At 38.6% G+C, this 24,658-nt stretch overlaps 1 protein-coding gene across 2 annotated transcripts in view; it reads right to left on the bottom strand.

The window, feature by feature from the left end:
* Window positions 1–4,977: 4,977 nt before the first annotated feature.
* The window catches only part of WDR26 (WD repeat domain 26), a 45,584-nt gene continuing 25,903 nt past the window's right edge, over window positions 4,978–24,658 (bottom strand). Inside the window, exons 9-15 of one of the 2 annotated variants that reach the window (XM_074949192.1) lie at window positions 22,049–22,189; window positions 18,568–18,687; window positions 16,187–16,332; window positions 15,774–15,852; window positions 15,012–15,141; window positions 11,740–11,925; window positions 4,978–10,174 (exon numbers count right to left, since the gene is read on the bottom strand). In XM_074949192.1, the coding sequence (XP_074805293.1) occupies window positions 10,149–10,174; window positions 11,740–11,925; window positions 15,012–15,141; window positions 15,774–15,852; window positions 16,187–16,332; window positions 18,568–18,687; window positions 22,049–22,189 (828 nt within the window). In that variant the 3' untranslated portion in view covers window positions 4,978–10,148. The remainder of the gene's footprint in view (window positions 10,175–11,739; window positions 11,926–15,011; window positions 15,142–15,773; window positions 15,853–16,186; window positions 16,333–18,567; window positions 18,688–22,048; window positions 22,190–24,658) is intronic. The other variant, XM_074949193.1, reaches the window with a different exon arrangement.

Here is a 24,658-nt window from a genome sequence, read left to right as displayed (position 1 = left end):
TTACCATCTGTGCAAAGGCAAACTGGACCTGTGCTGCAGCTCCATGTACTTTGTACACTCACTTGGAGATGCTACAATTGAATGTTCCTTAAGAATGCTGCCATAATCTACAGTAGCAGTGAAGAAGCTCTATGCATTGTCAGATCCAGTCTGCAATGCTATCTGCTGTCATGCAAATATGCACCTAACTAAGGAAAGGGTGGGTTGTCAATAGCTATAGAAAAATAGGATGCAGAAAGCTTAATGCTGCTACCAACTCCTGAATTAGTACAAATAGTTCTAACCTCTCCCAGCACTTGTGCCTTGTGAGTACCTGCCTGAAAAGCCATGGCTTCTAACTGGCAGACAAAAGGCCAGCTAACATACTCCCCTGTAACTGTACACCACCTTCCCCACTGTTAATCAGTACAGTCATTTGATGGATGTCTTATTCTGTTGGAAATGTATTCTTGGTGTTAGTATGCCATTAGTTCCTACTTGAACTACCTTTTGTAGTTCTCCTTACACAAGGTTCATTACTGCTCACTAACTTTAGAAGTCTCAGAGGAGCAGCACTGGTGACCTCTGCTCTTTCACATTAAAGATCCAGCAGTAGTGTCATTTAAGGCAGGAAGACTAAAATAGTTGCTCAGTGGAATAGAGGTTGGAAAAAACACATCTCTGTAAAATGGCATAGTAAAAGCAGCCTCCTGTCCAGTGTAGCTTTTTGTTAGGAGGCAGGGTCAAATTTTCTATTTGTCTTATAGCTGGATAGGATTACAAGCATAGATGATACAGTAGGGTTCTGTGCTGTTTGAGTGTATTATGACACAGCCTTGCTCCTAGGAATGTGCTGGAGATGGAAGGCTCCTTCCAGGGCTAGACCAGTGAGTATACACACTAACATTCATACTTCAATCTAGGTAACTAAATCAGGAGCCAAACAGTAGTTTGGGAACAGAAACAATGCAAATGGCATCTTTTAAGGTATGCTTTTCCCTGCCCCCCAAGAGCTATGCTGAAAAGAACAAGTGTTTTGAAATTTTATCTGCAGCTCAACTGAAAACCTGTCTTAAAAGATTGGATAAGTAGAGGAAGATGAGGATACAAAGCAAAGTGAATATGGTAGTGTTAATACTAACATCTAATGCTTTTTGTGCATAGGTCTCAAAAGTGCTTTATTAAGTGGTATAAGTACTATCCCCATTTTACAGATGGGAAATGGGAGGTGCAGAGAGGGTAAAAGTGAGAGAGTTGATTACAACTTGGGTTTCTGACTCTATGCTCTTAACTACAGGCTCCCTCTGTCTCCTAGATACACAGATTTTTGGGGGGGCCAAAGTGCTCGCTCAGGCTTGCATTCAGGATAGAAGTAACTTTATCACCTCTTCTCTCAGAAATCCTCTTGGTGCATTCCACTAACTTCAGGGAACCAAGTAGTATCTATTCATACAAGTTTGCATTGCACCTTTTGGTGTTTGGGAGGTCACAAAATAACACATGTTGAGATAACTTCAGTACCCAGGCAGTAACAAGTTAACATTTGAAATTCATAGCCTATTTCTGTGCTGAATGGATGCTCCCTATTGTATTATCCAACACTTACCATATTTCCCTGAAACAATGATGTGGGAAAACTTCAGCAACTCACCTCTTCCCCAGTCCCTTTAACTGCCACCATATCTAAGGTGTTTTCTCAATAAGAAGGTCAACAGTCCAAAGACACTCTGTTAGAGCTCTTAAAATAACTGCAATATGGTGGAGGGTCCAAAGCGTGGTAGAAAATGCTGACAGCTCATCTATAGCAACACTCTGACCACTGACAGACAGGAGATTTGCTTGAAATTGTCAGTAGAGACAAGGCCTGTGTGAGTGGTAAATAAACCATTGTACTTGAGGGCTACAGGGGGAAAGCATGGTACTTACAAAGGAAAGGTTGCTGTAGCTGGACATGTGGCTCAATTTATATGTACACCAGTTAAATGCCCATTGTGAAGTCATTTAACATAATTCCAGACAGGAAGCAAGGCAAGGAACCATCAAGGTGAGTACCAATGGTGAGAACCCTAACCACATTGCCATCTGAAAAGTGCTGCTAGAAGACTAAAGCTGCCTCCTTTTAAAAATAAATCTTTCCAAATATAATTATGTACATATCACCACTTATGGAAAACTGTATCTTGAAAAGGAAGCCTAATGTCCCCCCGGCAAGGTGATCAGACATAAGCTCATGTGGCTTGAGCTAATGCACTACAAATAATAGCACAGAGACTGTGGCTTGGGCTGTCAAGCTGTAGGCTGAAAGTACCCACAGCAGATTGTATTCAGGACTGTAGTAACTTTAATATGGCATCCTTGTGGCATATTCTGCTATTTTCAGGGAAACAAGCACTCTCCATTACTGTGGGTTTGAGAGTCTGAGCTGCAACATCCATGCTATTTTTAGAGCACAGATTTCAGACCTTGCTGTAAAACTAATGGTTGGTTTAATGCCATGACATTCAGTAGGCTTAGGGTGATTCAGAGGGGAGAGGGCAGAAAGAAAGGGAAGTCTTGCCTTCTGTCACGTGATAGCTACTAAGTTATTAAATGGCATTTCATAATAGAAATGACACTAGCCTCAATGTATAATTACACTGCAGAAGCTAAGAAAATTTCAGCTAGTGCTACCACCTTGAAAGAAGAGAAATAATGAGAACCTATATTAATACATACATAGACTATTTGAATGGTTTCTATTGACTTTTAGGGTGGTGGTCAGAATTCACTTTGTGAAGAGTGGACAGGACAGACCCAGTGCAGCCTAAGCTTGGATGCTGGTGCTGTTAAACTAAGAAGATTCCCTTCCTGATATCTGTAGAGATATCTTTGTTGGTAACATCTACTGTGGAATGGAAAAACCACTCAAAAGCCATCTGTTCTTCTACCCCCCCTGCCCCACACAAGTATCTTAATATGACTCACTCCAATCTCTCCCCTGATAAGCAGCTGTATGGCCAAACAAGCACTTTAAGGAACTATACTTGAGTGACTAAAGCAATTTTCTAATTACAGTATCAAACTACTCAGATATGAACATAACTTTACTTTCAAAATCAAACAGGCTAGAGCTAACAATCTGTCTCTATATTAAATACATTGGCTCAACAGTTGAAATGGGCACATGCTGGGCTAACACTAACCAAGGTGCAGGCTTTCACAACAGCAGCAGTTTCTCAAACTTTCAGAATCTGAATAATATGGATTGTGTTGAAGGCCCTCCCCCACATAGCATAGGTCACTTCCCCTCTTAGTCATGAGCTTATCACATACCTGTGGTAGCTGTAAGAAGTGCTAACAATACAATTCATTAGCTGGACATCAGTGCCAACATCCTACAGAACCATTGCACATTCTGAGGACTTAGAGGAAAATATATAGTTATCAGAAGACACTGAGCACAACTAGCCTGAGAGGAATGCATAGTAGAGTCTTCATACTTCCAGCTGGCAATTAAGTTAGTCTGGATTTCATTCTACCTTACTACAGAAGTCAGTAGAATGATTCAGATTTTAGTGTTTAGAATCTGACTATCACTAGAATTTACGGGTGGGAGAAAGATGTATTCTAGATCAATAGGAGGGAGCGTACTCCTTTGTGAACAAAAGTGTTTTAGCATCACTTTACAAGAGAGGGCCTTAGTCCTTTACAGAAAGCCCTTAAAAGCTTGCTAATAGTATGTCAGCCTTGGGCTTTAACTTTTTCATGTCTTTTCAACACTGGTACAGTTTTATACTAATTGTTTATATTATAGTAGGACCTAGGAGCTATTGCACCAGAGACTGTGCCAACACTTTAAAAAACGGTCCCAGCATCCTAAAAAGTTTACGATTTAAGTATATAAGAAGAGGCAACACGTAGAGACAGCCAGGAAGAGCACAAGGAAACGTTGTGACAGTCAGTCTGATAGCCAGTGAATTCAGGGCAGCAGCTGCCTCTGTTGTCAAGATTGTTGTAGGGGTTATGGCAAAGAAGAGATTTAAGAAAGAATCGAAAGGAGAAGGATGTGGCTTTGCAGAGGATTACAAAGCCTTTCCTCCAAAATTTGTAAGGAGTCCCATAGCAGAAAGCAAGGAAGGTGCTTATTTGAAAATTTAACATTTAGATGGTAGACACTGGCATCAATATCACGGTATCAGGTAAGAGAACAGAGAGCAGGGGAAGTGAACGCATGTGGTTTATGTCTGATGCAATAAAACAAAGCTAGTAGGAGGAATCTCCTTTAGGTCAACACTGTAGTTTCAATGCTAGCCTCAAGCAGGACCTGACTTAAGGTAGTTGGGAAATACCTACCCCAAAAAAAGTAGTTTAATACCGCTGCACAGCATTACCTGGGAGGTCCAATGTAGCAGCACCCTACTGTACTAGGTGCTGTATAAAAAAATAAGACAATCCCTACCCTATAGCATTTACTATCTAGATTATTGCCCTCTCATATGAATGGGAAGGATTAGTCAGTCAGTGCTTGTACTGTGTTTTGAAAGTGCACACATTAATAGAATGTAGATAAGCACAGACTAAGATGCTAAAAAGTAAAGTGCTGTAAGTGTCAAGTATTACAAAACAGCTAGTGTAGGTTAAACCTGAACAAGCAAAGGCTAGGAGTCTACACACAGATATTTTGAGCCAAGTTAGAAAGGGTCAGCTTCATTTAAGTTAGATTCAAATACATATTTGGGAAAATATTCACTAAAAATGCTAAAATATTGAAAGTTCTATTTTAATTGTCAAATCTGAGGTGTAATGGACAGCCAATTGACAGCCATGTAACTGAAGGTTAGGAGAGTTAAGAACTATTCAGTCCAGTTATTCATTCTGTTTATTGAACTGAAGAAAGGGAATACAAACATTTCTGTTAAGTGCTGTGCACTGACATGGAAAAAGTGTTGTTTTTTTTAAAAAACCCTAATAAAAACAAATCAGAAGTTATGTAGTTCCAATTGAACAATTTTCTTTTTAAAGATGTTTAAAATACTACACATTTATAAAATAAAAAAAGTTAACAAAGGGTGTTCTGTAAATAATTAGTAAAACAAGTGAAAAATAAATATGAGACCCAACATTCTTATAGTTTAATGTAATAATATAGCAAAGAAATTTAAGCTACTAAATATAATCCAAGAGGACAGTAACAAAAATCCAGAAAGTTTAAGAACGCAATCCTTTGAAACATTTAATATCAGTCCATAGCAAATAGTCATTACATACCAAAAGCTCTAAGTGTTAACTAGTTCCACCACAACTCCATATAAATCTTGACAATTTAGAAATCTTGAGATCAACAGTAAAGTTCTTTTCTTGATCTCTACAGCTTGGTTTGTAAATACATACATGCTTTGATGATCCATTTTGTCCCATACATTTTCAAGGAGCCAATAACTTTTTTCCATCTGTGCCTAAAAATGTTAAGATTCAAATCTAGCACATTACCCTAACAAGGAAAAATGTTTAAGTGAAAGATGGGGCACACTGAATTTCAAATTTATAAAAATATACCGATATTAACTGATGCCTGTAGTCAGAGGACATTTCACATACACACAACATGACTTAAAGTATGCAGTAAAACATGACCAGTACCTAGAACACTTGGTTCCATGTCTATGTAATACACACACACACACACACACACACACACACACTCTCTCTCTCTCTCTCTCTCATATATACCAAATAGGAAAACGTTCACACTTAGCTGTTTTACTGAACCCAGGTAATCTGGTTTAGCAGACAGGAAATGGGTTTATAGTTTGTGTTTCAGCAACAAGAGGCAGCTACTGCAGCAATTCAACACTGCACAATTCAATGAAGTCCACCCTGTTTTAAAAAGAAAAAAAGTGTACAAGAGTTAATGAAGTTTTGCTAATTGTCTTTAAAATTAGCAGTTCTTCCTAAATCAAGTATGGTAGCTGAAAATGGACACGAACCAATGTGTATTTTTTTAAAGCCATTTTTAGGATTGGTGCTCCTCATTCTAGGAGTTTCAAATAAATTAAATTGAGACAACTTATTGTTTTAGGGATATCAATATGAAAAAGAGCCTACTGAAAGTCTGTCTTCTCTCCTCTCTGGTTGTCCCTCACATCAGCCAACAAATTTGGCTGTAAACTAGACCTGTATGTTGACTTCCCCCACCTTTATGTATATAATCTACTCAACACAGACTGATTGTGTCAGTTCTACTTTCCAGGAAGCAATATCCTAATAAAGAAACCTTCAAACTTTTATTTGAATTGGGAGCATTATTTATTGATGCAGCGAGATGCCACTAGACACAAATACTGCCAATAGTGAATTGATTGCATTAGACGTTAATTGCTTGAAACCAGGATGACAAGTTATTGGCAAGAGTTGGATAGTTTTCCAGCTTGCATCTTTGCACTAGTTTTAAAATTATTAGGGTTACTTCTTTTACATTTGAAGAACTTGTACTAAAAAAGAGTGAGGGAATTGGACATAAAAGTTTTTCAGAACAGAGATTTGTAACAGCAGCTTATTTCCCCCTTTGCGTTCCATCATCTCTCTCAAAAAACTACTTACCTGAACAGCACAGGCACATTCAGATAAATGGTTAGGCATAATTCAGGAAAGATTTACATTGCTGATAATGAGTAGCTATTGTGAATATTTTAATCAACAGCTACAAAAAAAAATGCAAAAAACCAAGCTTACAGTATGTTCCCCCAGAAGTATAACATCAGTTACTAGACATAACTGATTGTTGGGGAGAAATAGGACTCTTATTTGCTCCAACCCTTAGATCCCAGCCTAGGAACATTTTTAAGCACATGGAAATGAACACATTGCAGATGAGTCTACTGCATTTGCTTTTTCCATAGCCAAAGTCTTATTTTTGGTCTATGGGCAAAAAGTATTGGTACTTTTCAAACCACACATTATGACTATGTGGTAGCATGTTAAAAATAGTTTAGGCTGCTCTTTTTGAGTCGAGAACAGTAGCCAGTCATCATTCACAGCCTATAGGCTTACAGGTAATCTTGCTGTCAGACTAAGTACCATAAAGCCACAGTCTCACCTTTCTATCAGTATCTGCATATCACGTGTAAGACGCAGGCACAATGTATATAGCAAACTTGGTAAGACAGACTTCTAGAAATGAACCACACCACCTAGCTGGTACAGAAGCCTTCCCATCTATATTGCATAGTTGAGTTACGTAACTAAATTTAAGTGGCAATCTGAAATGTGCTTCTCACTAACCCCATTCCAAAGTGTTCACCATGTATACATTAGGAGTAGTAGACTCTAAAGTCCAGAAGCTTGCCCGGGGAGGGGGGAGGGAGAGGGGAGAGAAGAAATAAGTATTTTGGCAAGAGAATTAAAGTTTAATATTCTTTGTCACATATCTCAATGAAAAAGAAGGTACTGACTCAAGTGTGCTGTACTGTAGCTTACACTAGATATGGAGTCCCTGCTAATAGTTTTAGCTATAGGCGCTATGCTGAAAATCCTGTGAAGTGACTAAGCACAAATCAATCTTCTGGATTTATATTAGGGGCTTGATCCCACATTCCTTACACACACACACACACACACAAAATTCCCATTGAAGTCAGTGTTAGTTTTTGGGTGAACAAAGAGAGACAGAATGGGCTCCACGTCATCTAAAAGTATAAAGGGTTAAAAAAAAACCACCCTTCAGTGACTGCATTACATGCTCTTAGTGGAGAAGAGATTTTTATTTAGGTTTAAAGGAGAGAGTAATGCTCTAAAAATGCTTAAAATGCCAAATTAATAGAATATATGTGAAGCCTGGAAAGTTATAAATAGCAGCACAGTTGCTGTTATCAATTGTACGCTACTTTGAAGATGTAAAGCACTGTAAAAACTTCAGATATTTGACTTTTATTTAAACCAAAATGGTTAGCCTGCCAAGACTTGAGCTCAGTGTTCTTTGCTTCTCCTGAAACCTGTACGAGTATCACTGACACCACAGAACCAAGACGATCATCTTCATGCTGTGACATGCCATCAACGGTGGCAGGAGAAACAGAATGTTGATCTCCAGAATTAGCAGGTCAAGAGAAGAGAACTAATTTTCCATTTTTTGGTTTAAAGTTTGTTTGTAATCCAAGTCTACACAGATATTGAATTCTAATATTAAACAGTATTTTATATTTGTTTAAAAAGCATTTCAGTTGAATTTTAAAGTAAATTTTAGGAAGCTGAAGACAAATGAACGAGATTGAAGGTACTGAAATTCAGTTCTTATTTCAGATGGGAAAATATCAAAATATAGGATGAGGTCAAATTAAGGATTGGTCTCAGCAAAAAGTGTGTATAATTTTAAGTGTTTAAGATTACATGCGAGAGTCAAAGAAGCTAATGGCCATAGTCTGTTAGAATCTCTCTTGTATTATATGCCTTGGGAGCATCCATTTGGGTCCTGGCCCCACCCTTTAAAAAAAAAAAAAAAAAAAAAAAAGGTCTTATGACTGTGTTATTTCCTTCATTCCCATTACCCAACCACAAGTCTGTTTTTTCTTCCCATGGACAGTTATCCCTTCTCCCAGAGTTATCCCTTCACCCAACCAAGGAGGACACTAGAGTACTTACTTAGTCCCAGTAGGAGACTCAGCCACCCTTTTGTTCACATCTTTCATAAATGGCCTGCCTTCTTCCCTGCTCCCTCTTTACTTCATGGCAGCCCTGATACTACCTTCACCATCCAGTTGAGAAGAGGGAATTTAACACCATTCCATAATCAATTGCCGAGTAGTGCAGAAGCACACTAGAGATACCAGGCCACCTGTTTATTTTGAGAAGCATACAGTACTCAAACTGTCTTTTTAATAAGAAATTAAGGAACCATTCCTAAAAACGTCAGGCTATTCACAGCACCAGCACTGAACAAAGTCCAGCAGACACATTTAAACCTGTAAACTTCAAAATACCTCAAAAAACAAAAATCTATGCATCTTTGTTAGTCAAATACTAAGGAAAATTCTGCAGTTGTATTTAAGTTAGGGGAAAAATTATACAAATTGTCAATATGGATTGTAATTTGGATGATAAAGGTACTTTTACTAAGTTTAAAAATTACAAAGCAAAACAACATTATCCTTGTTTCAGGTCCTTCCTAAGCTTTTATCAGAATTGTTGCACAAGTTAAGACAAAACTTGTTGCATGTATTTATGTAATCTAAAAACTGACCTTTGTCCTGTTTATTAAACTACTAGTCTCATGGTGCATTTTGATAGCTCTCACTTCTAAATAATTGTTTCTTCATTAAGATGGGAAATGAGGTTTCTTTTAAAAGAATACTTTATGTAGCCTGTGTAAAACTCCTTCCAGCCACTGCTTTTGACCATGTCTTGCATGATACTCTAAAAGAGCATCAGTTATACTGCATTTCATGACACTGTTTTTTAAGCTGGTTTAAATTCCAAATGTATACAAATGAAGTCACTTTAATCCTATAAATAATTTATTTTTTTAAAAAAATTGTGCTGTTAACCCCTTTACAGGGCAACGAGCTATGTGAAAAGTACAAAACTTTTTGTCAAGTGTGATATTGAGAGTGCTTTTGACATAGTTCACTGGTTTATCGTCTGGATTGATATATACTGCGCAACGGGCAAGGCTAGAGTCCATGAACCAAGCTGCAAAGATCTCAAGCTAAATAAGGCGGAGAGAGATTTAGAGAAACAAGAGAAGGAAATACTTTCCTATCCAATGTATACTCTTCAGACTAAAGCACTCTATCAAGCCTTCTAAACTGTTAAATAAAGTTTTCCAAACAAGCATTTAAACTTCATTACACAGAAGAGCAACAAGAACGGTAGCCCGCCAGACAAAAAGGCAGGAGGGAAAAAATATATATACTGAGTTCAATGGTTAGCCTGAATGTAGCACAGTTCTTCACAACCGATGGGGGGGGTAATTCGACACGGCGTCCAACATCGTTCTGACGACGTGCTTCATCTCAACTGGTTACTATGAAGCAAGGTGGTAAATGTTTGGCCCCGATCGGGCTTCAGAAATGGTTCTTTTTTCATGACGAGCATGTCTGTCCAGCTATCAATCATGTTGTTTGCACCAAATCCCAAGCCATTTAAAATACGACTAATTTTAAGTTAAAGAGAAGTCGTCTGCTCCAAATTCGCCATCAACTATCCATGCTACTGCATTCCTCTGAGCAAAGACAAGATGAAATGTAAAAGAAAGATTAAACTTGGATAAGAAATTTTTTCAAGGTGTAACAACCTCCACTACAAGATATATAATTATAACTTACTTATATACATGTAACATATACACAAATTTAACACACTTCAGAGTAATCATGTTCTATGGATTTTATCCTCCTCACTGAAGGGGAGCTACTCTTTTGCATTCTATTAATGTATGTAACCAATAATCTTTTCACTTTAACAAAAAGTAGCGCGCTGTGACTTCCAAATATCCTCTCCCCTCTTTCAGGAGATTAATACACAGTATTTGGAGAGGTTTTTTTGTTACTCAACACACACTACTTAAAAACAAAAACAAAATTAGTGACACACTAAAAATAAGCAATGGAGTGGACACTGATCTAGAACGGACATGATTTTTTTCCTAGTGGAATCTCTTACTTACTCTGACAATTTTTAGATATAGATCTATACTGGGAAAGGGTCACTATGGAGACAGCCCTGTTGGACTTCAGAAGTTCCCAGAGAACATTAAGTGAAAACAATTACAAAAACTGTTTGCTTATTTTAAGATTCCTGAAGTATCAGAACACTAATCCAAATATTCCACCTAGGTTATACTCAGAGCACTATATAAAATAAATCCACGTTGTTTTTACTTAAAGTTTACCCCTCTGCCCCACTTTTCCTGTTACTCATGTTATACAAGCATTTGCTTTCCTGTGGGAGGCAGATCTTAAATTTTAGATTAGCATACAGGTGGTAGAAATGTGAAGGGAAAGGAATGAGGAGAAGATGAGCTGGAAAGCATTTTGGGTTTGTTGGGACTGGTAATAGAATACAAACTACAGGGCTGATTTAGTTTAAGTCATTACCATCAGACAGCTGTTCAGTGGCAAGTATTCATACAAGAGCTACCATCAGCAGCCACCTTGTTAGCAATCTCAGCAGAAGGGCTAGGGACTGAATAGACATGGAAACTGAAATACCCTCATTGTAATACAGGGAATTTCCTCAATAGAACTGAGACAACAGTGGGTGGGAAAACTTGCAATTCTACTGCCCGTGCTGTACCAGTTCTCTGGGTAAGTGACTAGTCACCAGGGCTATCTAGTACCTTTCAGGGGCATTAAATTCACTTAAGGCTAAATACCCTCATTCTGTTTCCAGAGTGAGGTTAGTATTTGTTATTTAATATTTGCGTAACAGTTTGTTATTCTACATGCAGTGAACACAGGCAATGTTAAGCCATCTTGAGGTATCTAGGGACATTATAATCCACTCTAGCGCCATGCTGGGGGTTTAAATGGTTCCTGGATGCCTCTGATATACAGCTGGAAAGTGATGCTATGTTTGAGGGAATAAGTAGACAGATTATTTTGTGGTCTGATGATTGAGGCCTTTTTCCAGGAAACATAATTTTGTTTGAGGGTTGTTTACTATATTATTTATATTCTTATTATATGTTTTAATTGTCAAGAAATCCAAAGCAACTGGATGGATTATTTCAATTACAGAAGCTTTCTATTACAATTTCTTTTTAAATAGACATGGAAGTTGCTTTACCTTCAATATCCTGGTTGTCTATGAAAGGTGCTGGTCCCCATATTCTAACAGTGCCATCATCGGAGGCGCTGGCCATCATGGATGGAATCTGCGGGTTCCAGCTCACACAGTTAACTGTACGCGTGTGCCCTGTCAGCTCCGCAATTGGCAGTTCACTACGTTTGTGCCAAATATACACTTTGTGATCTAAATAAAACATCGATTTGAAGCAGAAGCATGAGAAATATTGAATTAAAATGTTCTAAGCACATAAATCTCCTAATTTTTTCATATTAAAATTGCACTCTTCCAGCGACCTAAAAACATAGTATTGCAAAAAAAATTAAGGGTCGGAAATTCTAAAATTGAACCCCGCTAATGTGCAACAACACAACAAGATTTTGGTTTCACTAAAGTCTAAATAGAGGATCTGATCAAGAGCGTGGGCACAACGCAGACATGTCTTATTAAGACTTACAACGCTAGTGAGCTCATTATCTCAGGGAAAGCATTTAAGATGGCACTGAATCTTATAATTGTCAGCCAACGCATGGCCAGAAACACAAAATCAACCTCCTCCTAAGTTAAGGCTATGCTGTTGCAAGCGGATTCAAGCAAAATACTGGTGATCAATGAACAATGTCTTGATAGATATAAATCTGTGTGTATATAATACAAAAAATTATATAAAAAAATCTCTATAAATTTTTATATAATTTTTTATATTATTACACACAGATTTTTATATATATATATATAAACACAGTATTTAGAGGACAATAATGTGTATTACATGGACCTTGTGTTAAGATGCAATATTTATGAGTAATAAATAAGGCTGCATTTAGAATAGTTAAAGCACAAGTCTTGGTACTGAGGCCTCCAAAAATTCTAACCAACTTGGTAAATGACCTAATGGGGTCATGCACCTTTAAAATTTTGCTGTGCCTCTGTTTCCCCATGCGTAAAGTAAAAACAATTACTGACCAACCTCACAAGGTAAGGATTAATTAAATGTCTGTATGGCATTTTGAAGTTGTAAAGACCTACATACTACATAGATGTCAAATAGGATTCTAAAGAACCTCCTTTTGTGAACAGTAGCAACTCCTGTTTATCATGCAATATATTTAAAAAACATAGTAACTGGTCAAATAATCCATTGCAAACCTCTCAAATAAAAAAAACCCCACACTGCTTTATAATGAACTGCATTTTACTTAAGACCAACTAGTTAAAATGAGATATTTTCTCCTAATGTAGATTAACAGCTTCTGACAAACCTGTAGATTGACTTGTTACTAAAGGCTGCATCAGGTTCTCTCAAATGGAGCTACGTAAACTGAACTACAACAAACTATCTACTCACATGTACGTACACTACTAGACTACCTTTTCAGAATTAAAGCTTTAAGGAACAGACTAAGACAACACTTTACACAATCCAATGTGATTCTGAAGGTTAAAAACAAAACAAAAACACACCTTACCCTGGGCCCTTACAAAACAGGCCCAACTCTCTGACCTACCTGCTAGAATAGGATCTGGGAATCATTTGGTAAAGAAATTGCTTTCTGCTTAATCAGCTCATTATGGTATTTGCATGAAATACACACCTTGTGTTTACATTTTTCAATCCCCTGATTTCAGAGGATAGAGATAAGTATCCATTCTGTTATCAAATAAAACAAAACCAGTGCTCTGTCTATTCTGGGCCATAAGCCCAGCATCTGCTGTGTGGAGAATCAAAGTGTAAACACAAGCCAGCATTTTGGTGCCTGACAGTGGATGTGTGTGTAAAAGGAAAAGGACACACCAGGTAGATTAAGGCAGAAGTCAATTTTACTTTCAAAAGAGATTTCTTATTTTCTTCCTATAAGTGCAGGTGGTAGCAAAAAGCCTACCTAGCTGACAACATACCTTTACATTTAAGAGGTTATGGCATTCTAATCTGTTACTTTTTTTGTACAGAGAGACTTTCACAGCAGCCACATTTGCAACAATTCAGTGCAAAGAGGCAACAGCCTCTGGCAGTCCGAATCTAAATAAGGTGCCATCAGCTTCAACTACAGCTGGGTAGTTTTTAGACACTGAAAATAAAAAAAAATAAAAAAAGCTGTTCTTAAGATGACCTGGAAAAATTCATTACCACATTAATGTCACACACATAGTAGGTCATAAGTGAAGTGTCAATTTAAAAAAAAAAAAAAAAAAAGGACTGGTGTACTGTAGCGTGTACACTCCCCCACACAAAGCATCAGTATGGCTAGGCACACAAGCCCTGAACTTTCAGCACACAAGTACTAAACCCCACACTAGACTCTAGCTCAAAGATGATGAGGATGACACTGCATTAGAGGTGCTATCTTTCAGCTGGTATCTTCCACTAGGTAATGACAGAGGAAAAACTTGGTTTAAAATGTAAAGATCTTTCTGCAGTTTCCACTAAAATAATATATGTAAGAAAGTGCGTCATAGTCAACAGCTCCTCTTTCTGAAGAGGCTCCACTTTGAGCTATTGAGTACAAACAGTGGCTACTCAGTTTACCTTCATGCACTACAAATACTGGGCCTGAGCAGGGTCAACCCCCTCAAGTCCCACTGATCTCAAATGGGAGTTGAAGGAGCTAAGCCCCTCACAAGACTGAACTAGTTCACTCGAAAGCAGTTTGGGACAGGCTCGGTAAACTAAATTCTATTCTCACCATAGACTATTTACAAGTATGAAAAACACAAATCTTAGTCACAAAAGAACAACCTTTGCTAGAGTTGCCATGTCATCAACTGCTGGATTTGTGACTTTGTTTTTCCTCCCATTATAATTAATTCCACTTGAGTTGAGATGACTGCTCCCCTGGAATTAAAATTATCTGACCACACCTGCCTTTGAAAAAACTACCAATCAAATGAACTTAAGTTACTCACTACAGAACTATTTTGGCCAAAAGCACAACTGCTAATGTCATGCCTCTCAAAAAACCCAACATACCCGCACATAGTTAAAGCTTACTCAGTGCTATAAACCCATTATAGGAGAGAGATGGAAGAGGCAGAGCATACAGGTTATCCTTTCTGCTAGAGCAGGACTGTTCCTTACTATATCTATCTAACTTCAGTAGCACTGAGACACACCTTCGTTCACTCCTGTGAACAATAACTTTCTTTTATAGATGATTGTTGCTGGTAACAGCATTAACATTAATTAAAAATTCATTGCATCATCCCCTTTTATACACAGTGTGTGCTTGAAATGTACATCAACTGACATCTGAAGTCTTTAAAGCCGGTGTTACCTTCACTGCCACTAGCGATGAAGTCTTCGTTATGGCCTCCAAAACACGAGTGAATTGTGTAAAACCCTTGTGTAACACCTTGATACTTTCTCACTAAAACTCTGTCTTGCAAGTCCCATAAGTGAACTCCCTGGGGGGGCAAAGAGCATGCCGGAGGTTATTTTTATTGTAAGACAATATCCAGCACCTACCTTTGAAGTATTCCACTTTTATCATTTGTTCATTTTTGGCATGTCAACAAGCTTAGGCAATAAAACTATAATGTGAAATTGAATGGATCTCATGCACTAGAACAATGGCTTAAATGCTTGTCCTGTCTCTTATTCTAGCACCCAATTCTCTAGTTTGGGGTTTCCAAAATACTTAAATTCCGAAGTCCATAAAGAAAAGTTATGGGGAACACCAATATTCCACGGATGATAACTCTAGAATATTGCTGCAATGTTGGAAAGCCAAACATAGTAAAATGAAGTGTTTAAATCTAGCAGCAGATATTTTGTAATTTACAGTCAAAATATTTCTCTTCATACTATGTTTTGTTAAGCCTTAAAAAAAAAAGACATCTTCCCTTTTGGAGAATCCTACATTTGTTTATTTGTATATATGTACATACTGTGAACTTCATATGTTGTGTATGGAATACTGCTTTGTCTATTGTTTAATATCATTACAGATCCAAAATTCCCTCAGATTTTCTAAAAAAAATAAAATTAGCAGTGGTAAGAAAAAGTCTTATTTGTATTTTTAAATCTATCAACTTACCTGAGTTGCTACATTTAACAAAGCTAATCTGCCATTTTTTGAAATAGTAAATGACATAATAGGATGATCTTCTTGTACTCTGAAATCACAGGACAGACACCATAATGTTAGGAGCACTACTATTTGGACATTTGAAAAAAAAAGCAACACCAAGAAAACACAAAAGTTTTCAGTTGCAATACTTCCATTCATACTTATAACTAAGTGGGCCATTAGTATTATATTTGAAAGGGGATTACAACCAGAACTGAGTTTAAGTCATCTAGTTCTATTTCAGTATTTGCTGGATCCACAGAGAAAGTATACAATGTAGATAGATGTTCTGATACATTACACAGACTAACAGTTTTCTCAACAGGGGAATCGGACTAGATTTATGAGAGTTAAGAATTTGTAAGAAAAAAGGTAGTTACATGTTCCTGTCTGTAAGGTCCTCAAAGTTATAACCCCGAATTCGCTGGTGCGTGTCCGATGCCAGAACAGTCTTCCCGTCACTCAAACACCAGAGGCATTGCACTCTCACCCCTTCCCAGGAGTCAAGGAGATTACCATCTAGATCCTGTTTAGGAAGGAAATATAACCAAGGTGTTCTTTTAAGTTAGATTTCTAAGCCCTGGTCTACACTATGAGTTTAGGTCGAATTTAGCTGTGTTAGATCGATTTAACCCTGCACCCATCCACACGATGAAGCCATTTTTGTCGACTTGAAGGGCTCTTAAAATCAATTTCTGTACTCCTCCCCGACGAGGGGATTAGCATTGAAATTGACATCACCGGCTCGAATCTGGGGTAGTGTGGACACAATTGGACAGTATTGGCCTCCGGGAGCTATCCCAGAGTGCTCCATTGTGACCGCTCTGGACAGCGCTTTCAACTCAGATGCACTAGCCAGGTACACAGGAAAAGCACTGGGAACTTTTGAATTTCATTTCCTGTTTGGCCAGCGTGGGGAGCTCATCAGCACAGAGGACCATGCAGTCCCAGAATTGCAAAGAGAGCATTGTTCACACTGAGCTGTTTGCGTTTGGCCGGCAGGGATCTTCCCTGATACTAGTCACGCAGTGGGAGGAGGGGTGAAGCGATCATCCCAGAGAATTCGGGGGAGGGAGGTGTTAGCTGGGTTTGTGTTGCACGTTAACCTGAAAACCGCAGCCCCTCCTTTTAAATAGCCAACCCAACGGGTGCTTGGTATGGGAAAGGAGGGTGCTGCTGTTTGAAACCATTCCCACAAGGTATGAAGATTGAAGAAGCCGAAAGACTGGCTTACCACGGCTGCCTGCAAGCCGAATTCTGTTGCCTGGCCCTGCGTGTGTGATCTCTCACACCAAAAAGGCAGGCCCTCAATACAAGAGGCAAAATGCGACCTTGTACCGAAGGCACATGTGCTATGTAATGTTAACAGCTTGGTTCAAGGTGAAAGTCTACCCATTGTTCTCTAAACTGTGTCTTTTTAAATACTACTCTCCCTTTTTTTCCCTCCCGCAGCTGCAAATGTTTCAACGCTCCCCCCTATCAACTGTGGGATAGCTACCCACAGAGCACCGCTCCGTAAGTCTATGCTAGTCACGGTAGTGAGAACGCACTCCGATGACTTAATGCGCTTAGTGTGGACCAACACAATTGACTGTATAGAATTGATTTCTAAAAATCAACTTCTATAATATCGCCCTAATTTCACAGTGTAGACATACCCTTAGGAATTTTGATGAGAGGTTTTAGTAGGAGTAACTAAAAGAATGATGCACGAGAGAAGAGTTCTCTTGTCCTGTATCGGATAAAGTGTTGGTGATCATGAGAATTAGTATACTGTTTGGAATCTCCTTCCATCTCCACCCTCAAACCAACACAGAGACAGGAGAATCCCCTGTCCCATTTCCTTTGAGGTTTGACATGGTCGAAATCTAAACTCCTGGCTCAAGTCAGCCAGTTATTCAAAGACCTCAACTCTTTCAACGCCATCGCCATACCCCCAGACAGCAAGAAACCAGACCCCCAAATGGATGGAAGTCCACAGCATATCCATAGGACTGATTCCTCCCTCCCTTTTTAAATGTAAATAGTTAAAAAATGATAGCTTCGCATGCTAGAAATTTAAATAGTCAATATGAATTCTATAGAAAGCTAGCTTCCTTGGCCTAAAGTGTTCACTAGTCAATGATTCCTGTGAACCAAAGTCAGAGAATGCTAAAGCAGTTGTTCAAATCAACTAAACTGACCCAGCGTATTGATGTTTATTTCAGTAATACACCTGCTTTGGTACCAAAGAATGAAAAAGCCCTGTCAGGGCGTTAGTATACATGCTACTCTACCTCCAAAACGTAGGAGGGCCAAAAGATTCCACGGGTAACTAAATTTATAACAAGTTAAATTAATTTTTCGTTACATGTTCTCTAGTGACTACCTCAACAGATAGAGAAAACAGACCCATTAACCATGTTACACCTGTTTTTACTAAGTGGTCAAGCGATTAAAAAAATTAATCGTGATTAATCAGTTTTAAGTGCACTATTAAACAACAGAATACCATTTATTTAAATATTTTAAAATATTTTCCATATATTAAATATAGGCTCAGGGCTTCAGCCCCCACTCCACTCCACACGGGGCTACCTCCCCGCCCAGAGATATGCAATTAAAAAAAAAAAGTTAAGTACTAATTTTGTTTTCAGGTAATCGCAGGCATTAACTGCAATTAATTGACAGCCCTAGTTTTTACTCCTAAGTACAATCTGCTGTTTTCAGCTGCAATGAAGCAAGTGTTCTGAGAGGACATGAACACACAGGTAGAACTTACACACTGATAGAACTGTCCACGTTGCCCTCCTGTTACAAAGCGTTTCCCATCTGGATTCCAAGCCACGCTGGTTAAACTGTCTTCATGAGATTGACTCATCTTTGTCCTCAGCTCCCCAGTCTGGAGAGGAAACAAAGAAAATCAACCACTACAAAATCCAGTTTTGCCCACCCCTACAGGCATAATTAACAGATGTGCATGAAAACTTAACCTAGTGTTTCTAATTATGGACATTTCACTGCATTAATTGAATAAAAAGGTTAAAAAAATTTAAAAAAAGGTTGCACACTATGAAAGCCTTCTAGGGAGCAATGAGGTGGTGGAGCTGGGGTCATTCTAATTTTCTTTCAGCATGGGAAACTGTCAGCCATGTTCTGACTCCAGCTGCTGCAATGAGCTCTGCCTCATTTTGCTTCCACTTCAGATCTGAAGCTAGGACAGGCAGTGGGTGTATTTAATGGATTTTGAGGGAAGAAGAAAGGAAAAAAAAAAAGATGTCAAGGAAGGAGAAAGTGAAAGATCAATGAAGGAAGGGAAAAGATAAATGACAGGCACAGAAAGAGTGAAGAAAAGAGGAAACCAAAAGAATGCAGAGACAGTCCATTATTTTTTACTAGAAAGCAGAGTACCAAAAAATCTTAAGAATGTAAGAATGGTGATAGCAGGTCAAACCAGTGGTTTATCTAGCCCAGTATCCTGTCTTCCAACAGCAACCAGGGCCAGAGGCTTCAGGGGGAATGAACAGAACAGGGCAATTATTAAGTGATCCATCTCATTATCCACTCCCAGCTTCTGGCAGTCAGACAGTTAGGGACTCCCAGAACAAGGGGGTTGCATCCCTGACCACACTGGCTAATAGCCATTGATGGACCTATCCTGCAGTAACTTCTCATTTTTTTTTAGCCCAGTTACACTTTTGGCCGGGGGGTGGGGGGGAGGGGAAGGGGGAAGAGGGGGAGACCAGAACTGCACACAGTATTCAAGGTGTGGGCGTACCATGAATTTATATATTGGCGTGTATATATTATTTACTGTCTTCTTATTTATTCCTTTCCTAATGGTTCCGAACATTCTATTAGGTTGACTGCCGCTGCACATTGAGCGGATGTTTTCAGAGAACTGTCCACAGTGACTTAAAGATCTTTTTCCTTGATGGTAACAGCTAATTTCGACCCTATCATTTTATAGGTATAGTTGCGATTATTTTTTCCAACATGCATTACTTTGCACTTAACACTGAATTTCATCTGCCACTTTGTTGCCTAGCCACCCAGTTTAGCGAGAACCCTTTGTAACTCTTCTGAAACAGTCCAAAGCTGCTTAATTTTGTATCATCTGAAAAGTTTGCAACCTCACTGTTCACCCCCTTTTCCAGATAATTTATGAACATGTTGAACAGCACAGGTCCCAGGACAGATCCATGGGGGACGCTCCTTATTTACCTCTCTCCATTGTGAAAACTGATCCTTTATTCCTATCTCAACTAGCTACTGATCCATGAGAGGACCTTCTCTCTTTTCCCATGACTGCTTACTTTGCTTAACAGTCTTTGGTGCGGGATCTTGTCAAAGGCTTTCTGAAAGTACTCTATACCACTAGATCACCCTTGTCCACATGTTTGTTGACCACCTCAAAGAATTTTTAAAGATTTGAGAGGTATGATTTCTCTTTACAAAAGCCATGTTGACTCCTGCCCAACACATCATGTTTATTGCCGTTTCTGATAATTCTGTTCTTTACCATAGTTTAAGAGCACCCTATCTGGTACTGAAGTTAGGCTTACTGGCCTGCAGTTGCTAGGATCACCTCTTAAAAGCCGGCGTTACCTTAGCTATCCTCCAGTCATTTGGTACAGAGGCTGATTTAAGGTACAAGTCACATATCAATTAATAGTTCTGCAATTTCATATTTGAGTTCCTTCAAAACTCTTGGGTGAATACCATCTGCCCCTGCTGACTCTTAATTTATCAATTTGTTCCAAAATCTCCTCTATTGACTCCTTAATCTGTGACAGTTCCTCAGATGTGTCACCTAAAAATAAACGGGTAGGGGGTGGGATTCTCTCTCACATCTTCTGCAGTGAAAACCAATGCAAAGAGTTCATTTAGCTTCTCTGCAATGGGTTGTCTTCCTTACAATAGCTTATAGTTAACCATTCTCTGGATATTGCATCTTAAACTCTTCATGCTAGGATGGACTTTTGTCCATGGATTGTAAAGTAGGAGTGTCACACTCATCTGAAAGGGCCAAATGCCATGTTTCACTGTGGTCTGAGATATAAATCCACTGGGATATAAATTCTGAACTTCATACTCCCCTCAATCCTCATTGATCTCCCACTGGTATCACTGGGAGGTTTGACCAGAGTGAGATTTTATGAAGTGACTCTGCTGCCCTTTAGGCCACTACTTCTGCCTTTTGTTTCTCTCTCTTCTTTTCTCCCCTATATACTTCCTTCCCTGAAACAACTCCCTGTTCTCTCAAGGGCTACACACCCATCCCCTAAAATGATCAGCAATGGAATATGTAACCTTGATACTGAAAGGTCTTTAAGAGTCGACATTCCAACAGAGATTAATAAGGAACAGAGTTTACCTCTCAGTCACGGTTTCAGGCTGTCTGCAAACTCAGACATAATGATTATTGGTTTACACTGTTAACTTTATTTCAAATGTGATCTCTGCAGCCATAGGTGCTAGAAACCTTTTTATTTTAAATGACACCTTAGATTCTTCACAATCTGAACTTGTCCTTTAGGCCAGACACAGTCTGTATGGGCCACATGCTTCTTCTAAAGCCAAAAAGTAAATTACTCTCTCAACTGTCTCACACACTGAACAAAGAGACAGGACCAAATGCTCTTGGATCACACCTACAAGCATTTCAGCACTATGTGAATGGGTCAGACGCCACCACACTGGCCACTTGGATCACAAAATTAAAGAAACCACAAAACTTGGATTCCTGGCTACTTCCTCACCTTGGAGATAAGCCCCATAAATGTCACTTGAACATTAGAAACATTACAACTCATCTTTGTAAAAACCATGGCACTAAAGGAATTCACTCCTTATAAATCCTCTTGAAGTGTATCATCCAGACTTAACAACAACAACAACAAAAAAACACAGTAACTTTTCTCTAGTATGGATGATCACTTGGAATGGAAACATTTACAGTCACCCCTTTGTATTCCAGAATTGAAAGGACAGAAGATCCATGAAGAGTAGACTCACTGACAAATTAGTTTCAGTTCTGTTAACATTTAGTATACACATTTTATATTCTACCTAGATTTGGGAAAGATCTGGGTCTATTAGCAACATTTTTAATAAAATGAAAAACTGCAATGTTTCCATGTTCACCTATATAGAAACAAGCTTACTGAAGTGATTTCATCCTTACTGAACAGTTCCAATGCATAACACAGCCATCTGCTAGAGTTAAACATGAAATTTTATATTAATATTGGATTGCTTACTTGTACATTCCAGAGCCAAAGCTCAGAGCAGTCATCTGGGCCACAGGCAACAAGGTAGTTGTCATCTGGACTCCAAGCAATGTAAGAAACACCATATGCATGGCCTTCTAATGTTTTAAGCAATTTTAGCTGGTGCGTATCCTAAGTAAAACAAACACATATATATTTTTAAAAGACTAGTCAATATTTGACATAACAATTTGAGCTGCTGTCAAGACAACCTCAGCCAAATTCTATAGTCCTGAGTTTCGACAGGATTTCTACCCAATTCAGGCCTGTATGATTTGGCCATTATCTTTTAAAAGCAAAACATTCTCTTTCGAGAATCAATCTCTATTTGTAAGTGAGCAGTTACTACCCTATAGAGTAGATCCATATACACACAAAAAAGCCTTTCTAAGATCCCTAGCATACAAAGAGAAGTACTAGTAAGTATTCTGAGAATGTTATATTCTTCCTTTATTTTGTTGTGGAACTCATTGACAGAGTTCTGTGCAAAATACTACAATATGGCCCATACTTTAGATTATGCACAATACCTAGCAATTATGCAATATTTAGGAACTTTATGCAGTGGAACCAGTCTTTACATCCTTGTGAAGTAGGCAAGTATTGTTAACCAAGTTTTACAAGATGCTTAAATAAGACAGAAGTTAGGTGAGGTGCCTTGGGTCAGGCAGTGAACGTGACAGAATTAGGATTAGAATTTCAGAGTTCCTGGATCCTAGTGCCATAGTCAGCTATGACACTTCCAACTGCTAGTTTGAAAATAAAATATTCAATTGACCATATTAAGAATATTTTCCTCCAGTTCTTTGTAGTTTTAGGAATGTAAGAGCCTCCCTTATTAAAGTGATATAAAATGTTACAGGACTGACAGCCAATTATGAAGAAGTGCCTTTGTTTTAATTCTATTTAGTCATTAATACTGATGGTTTAGTTAATGCAGGAGGCATTCCTTTTGCCTACTGAATCACTTTAAAATGGTAGTAGAGTGTAAAATGCAAGATAGTGCTGAGCAATAAAAATGGCAGGACAGCTCATTAGAGTGAAGTCTTAAGATATTTATCAACTATTTGACATATTAAGGTGTTTATGGTATTAAACACCTTGTCAGTTGCTGGCTTGATCCAAACCCTGAAGTGTTCCAGCTGAGTATTGGCCCATGACACTGTAGTCACACTGGTGTCAAGTCTCATCAGTCTGTCTCAAGTCTCATTAAAGATGCAGCATATAGTGATCACAGCTTATAACTGGTCAATCAGGGGAGTATTTATTAGGTATTTTTACTCTCCATTATTTGAAAACATTTTCTACCTGCCCACTATCCTTTGTGGCGTTTGTCTTTTCCCATACTGAAAAGTCTCTTCATGGATTGGGAAAACAAAAACAAAAACACACCCAACTCCACTAAATCACCCCAGCAAGTAAAGAGTGCAGAGTTAACCTTCTGAACCAATGCAGTACTGAGTCTGCACACAGATCCAGTTCCTTTGTCACTGGACATTGCTGCTAGCCAAAGCTGAGGAAATGGGATTAGTTTAGTCATTTTCACTGCTCCAGATCAGAACCTTATGGGCAGAAGAGACTGTTCTTGCCATTTTCACATTTTCCCAAGCACTCAGAATGAAAGCAAGGACTATTCTTGCCATTTTCCCTGCTGCCCATAAGGGTCCAAACTGCAGCAGTGAAACTGACTAGACTCATTAATTACCAACCCCTTGGGAAAACAAGGAAGAGCACAAAGACAGGCACTGGAGGTATTTATGGAACCTGAAAACAGGCTAGAAAAGGAGATAGATTAGGATTATTTATTTGTGCTTACCTGAAAATTTCCTTTCTTAAATAGCAAGGGTCCATAGATCCTTAATGCAGAAGGCCCAATGCTTACTGCCTGAAGCAGACAGACCTCAGACACTGGCAGCAGCCTAAACTCCTTCCTCTGAAGTTGCTCTCCAGTTTAGGTTAAGATTTTTAGATTTAATTTAAAACATATGCCTACTTCAGGAAATGAGTTTACAGTTTTTTAAATTTAAGTACATAAACACCTTCACATATCCCTTCGTTTGCCTCCGATGGGCTAGGTGTACAGGCCTTGCTACTTCACACACACACACACACACACACACCCCACCCCGTTCAGACAGAGGAGTTTTCCTATTCTTTGGTGAAGCAAGGTCCACAAATCCTATAACAGAATTTTGAGCAGTGTAAGAGCTTTAAAAAAGGGAACAAAGATACTGAAATAAACAAACAGATTCTCTCTTACAAAAAACTTGTCTGCAGTGAAACGTGCAGCACTCCCTCCTAAGACTGTACCCACTGAAGTTTAAGAACTATTTCGCAGAATTTAGTCAATGCATTGGTTAACAGCCATATGGTCACTTGAATGGCTTTTTGCGTAAGGGCATTAAAATAAGGTTATAATTTCCACAGAAATGCCTGGTCAACAAGGCTATTCTAAGAAATTGCTGGATATCCAGGTGCACTGAGGTGTTTTTGTTGTTCGGGCAGTTTCTTAACCAAAGGATGCAAAATAATGCAGAAACTTTATCATTCCCAAAGCTAAGCCTTCTTGGAGGATTTCTACTACTTGTGGAATCATAGTAT

This window comes from Natator depressus, chromosome 3, assembly GCF_965152275.1.
Source record: "Natator depressus isolate rNatDep1 chromosome 3, rNatDep2.hap1, whole genome shotgun sequence".
Classification (NCBI taxonomy): domain Eukaryota; kingdom Metazoa; phylum Chordata; order Testudines; family Cheloniidae; genus Natator; species Natator depressus.
Note: the sequence above shows the minus strand (reverse complement) of the source record. Positions and strands in the feature narration are given on the sequence as shown.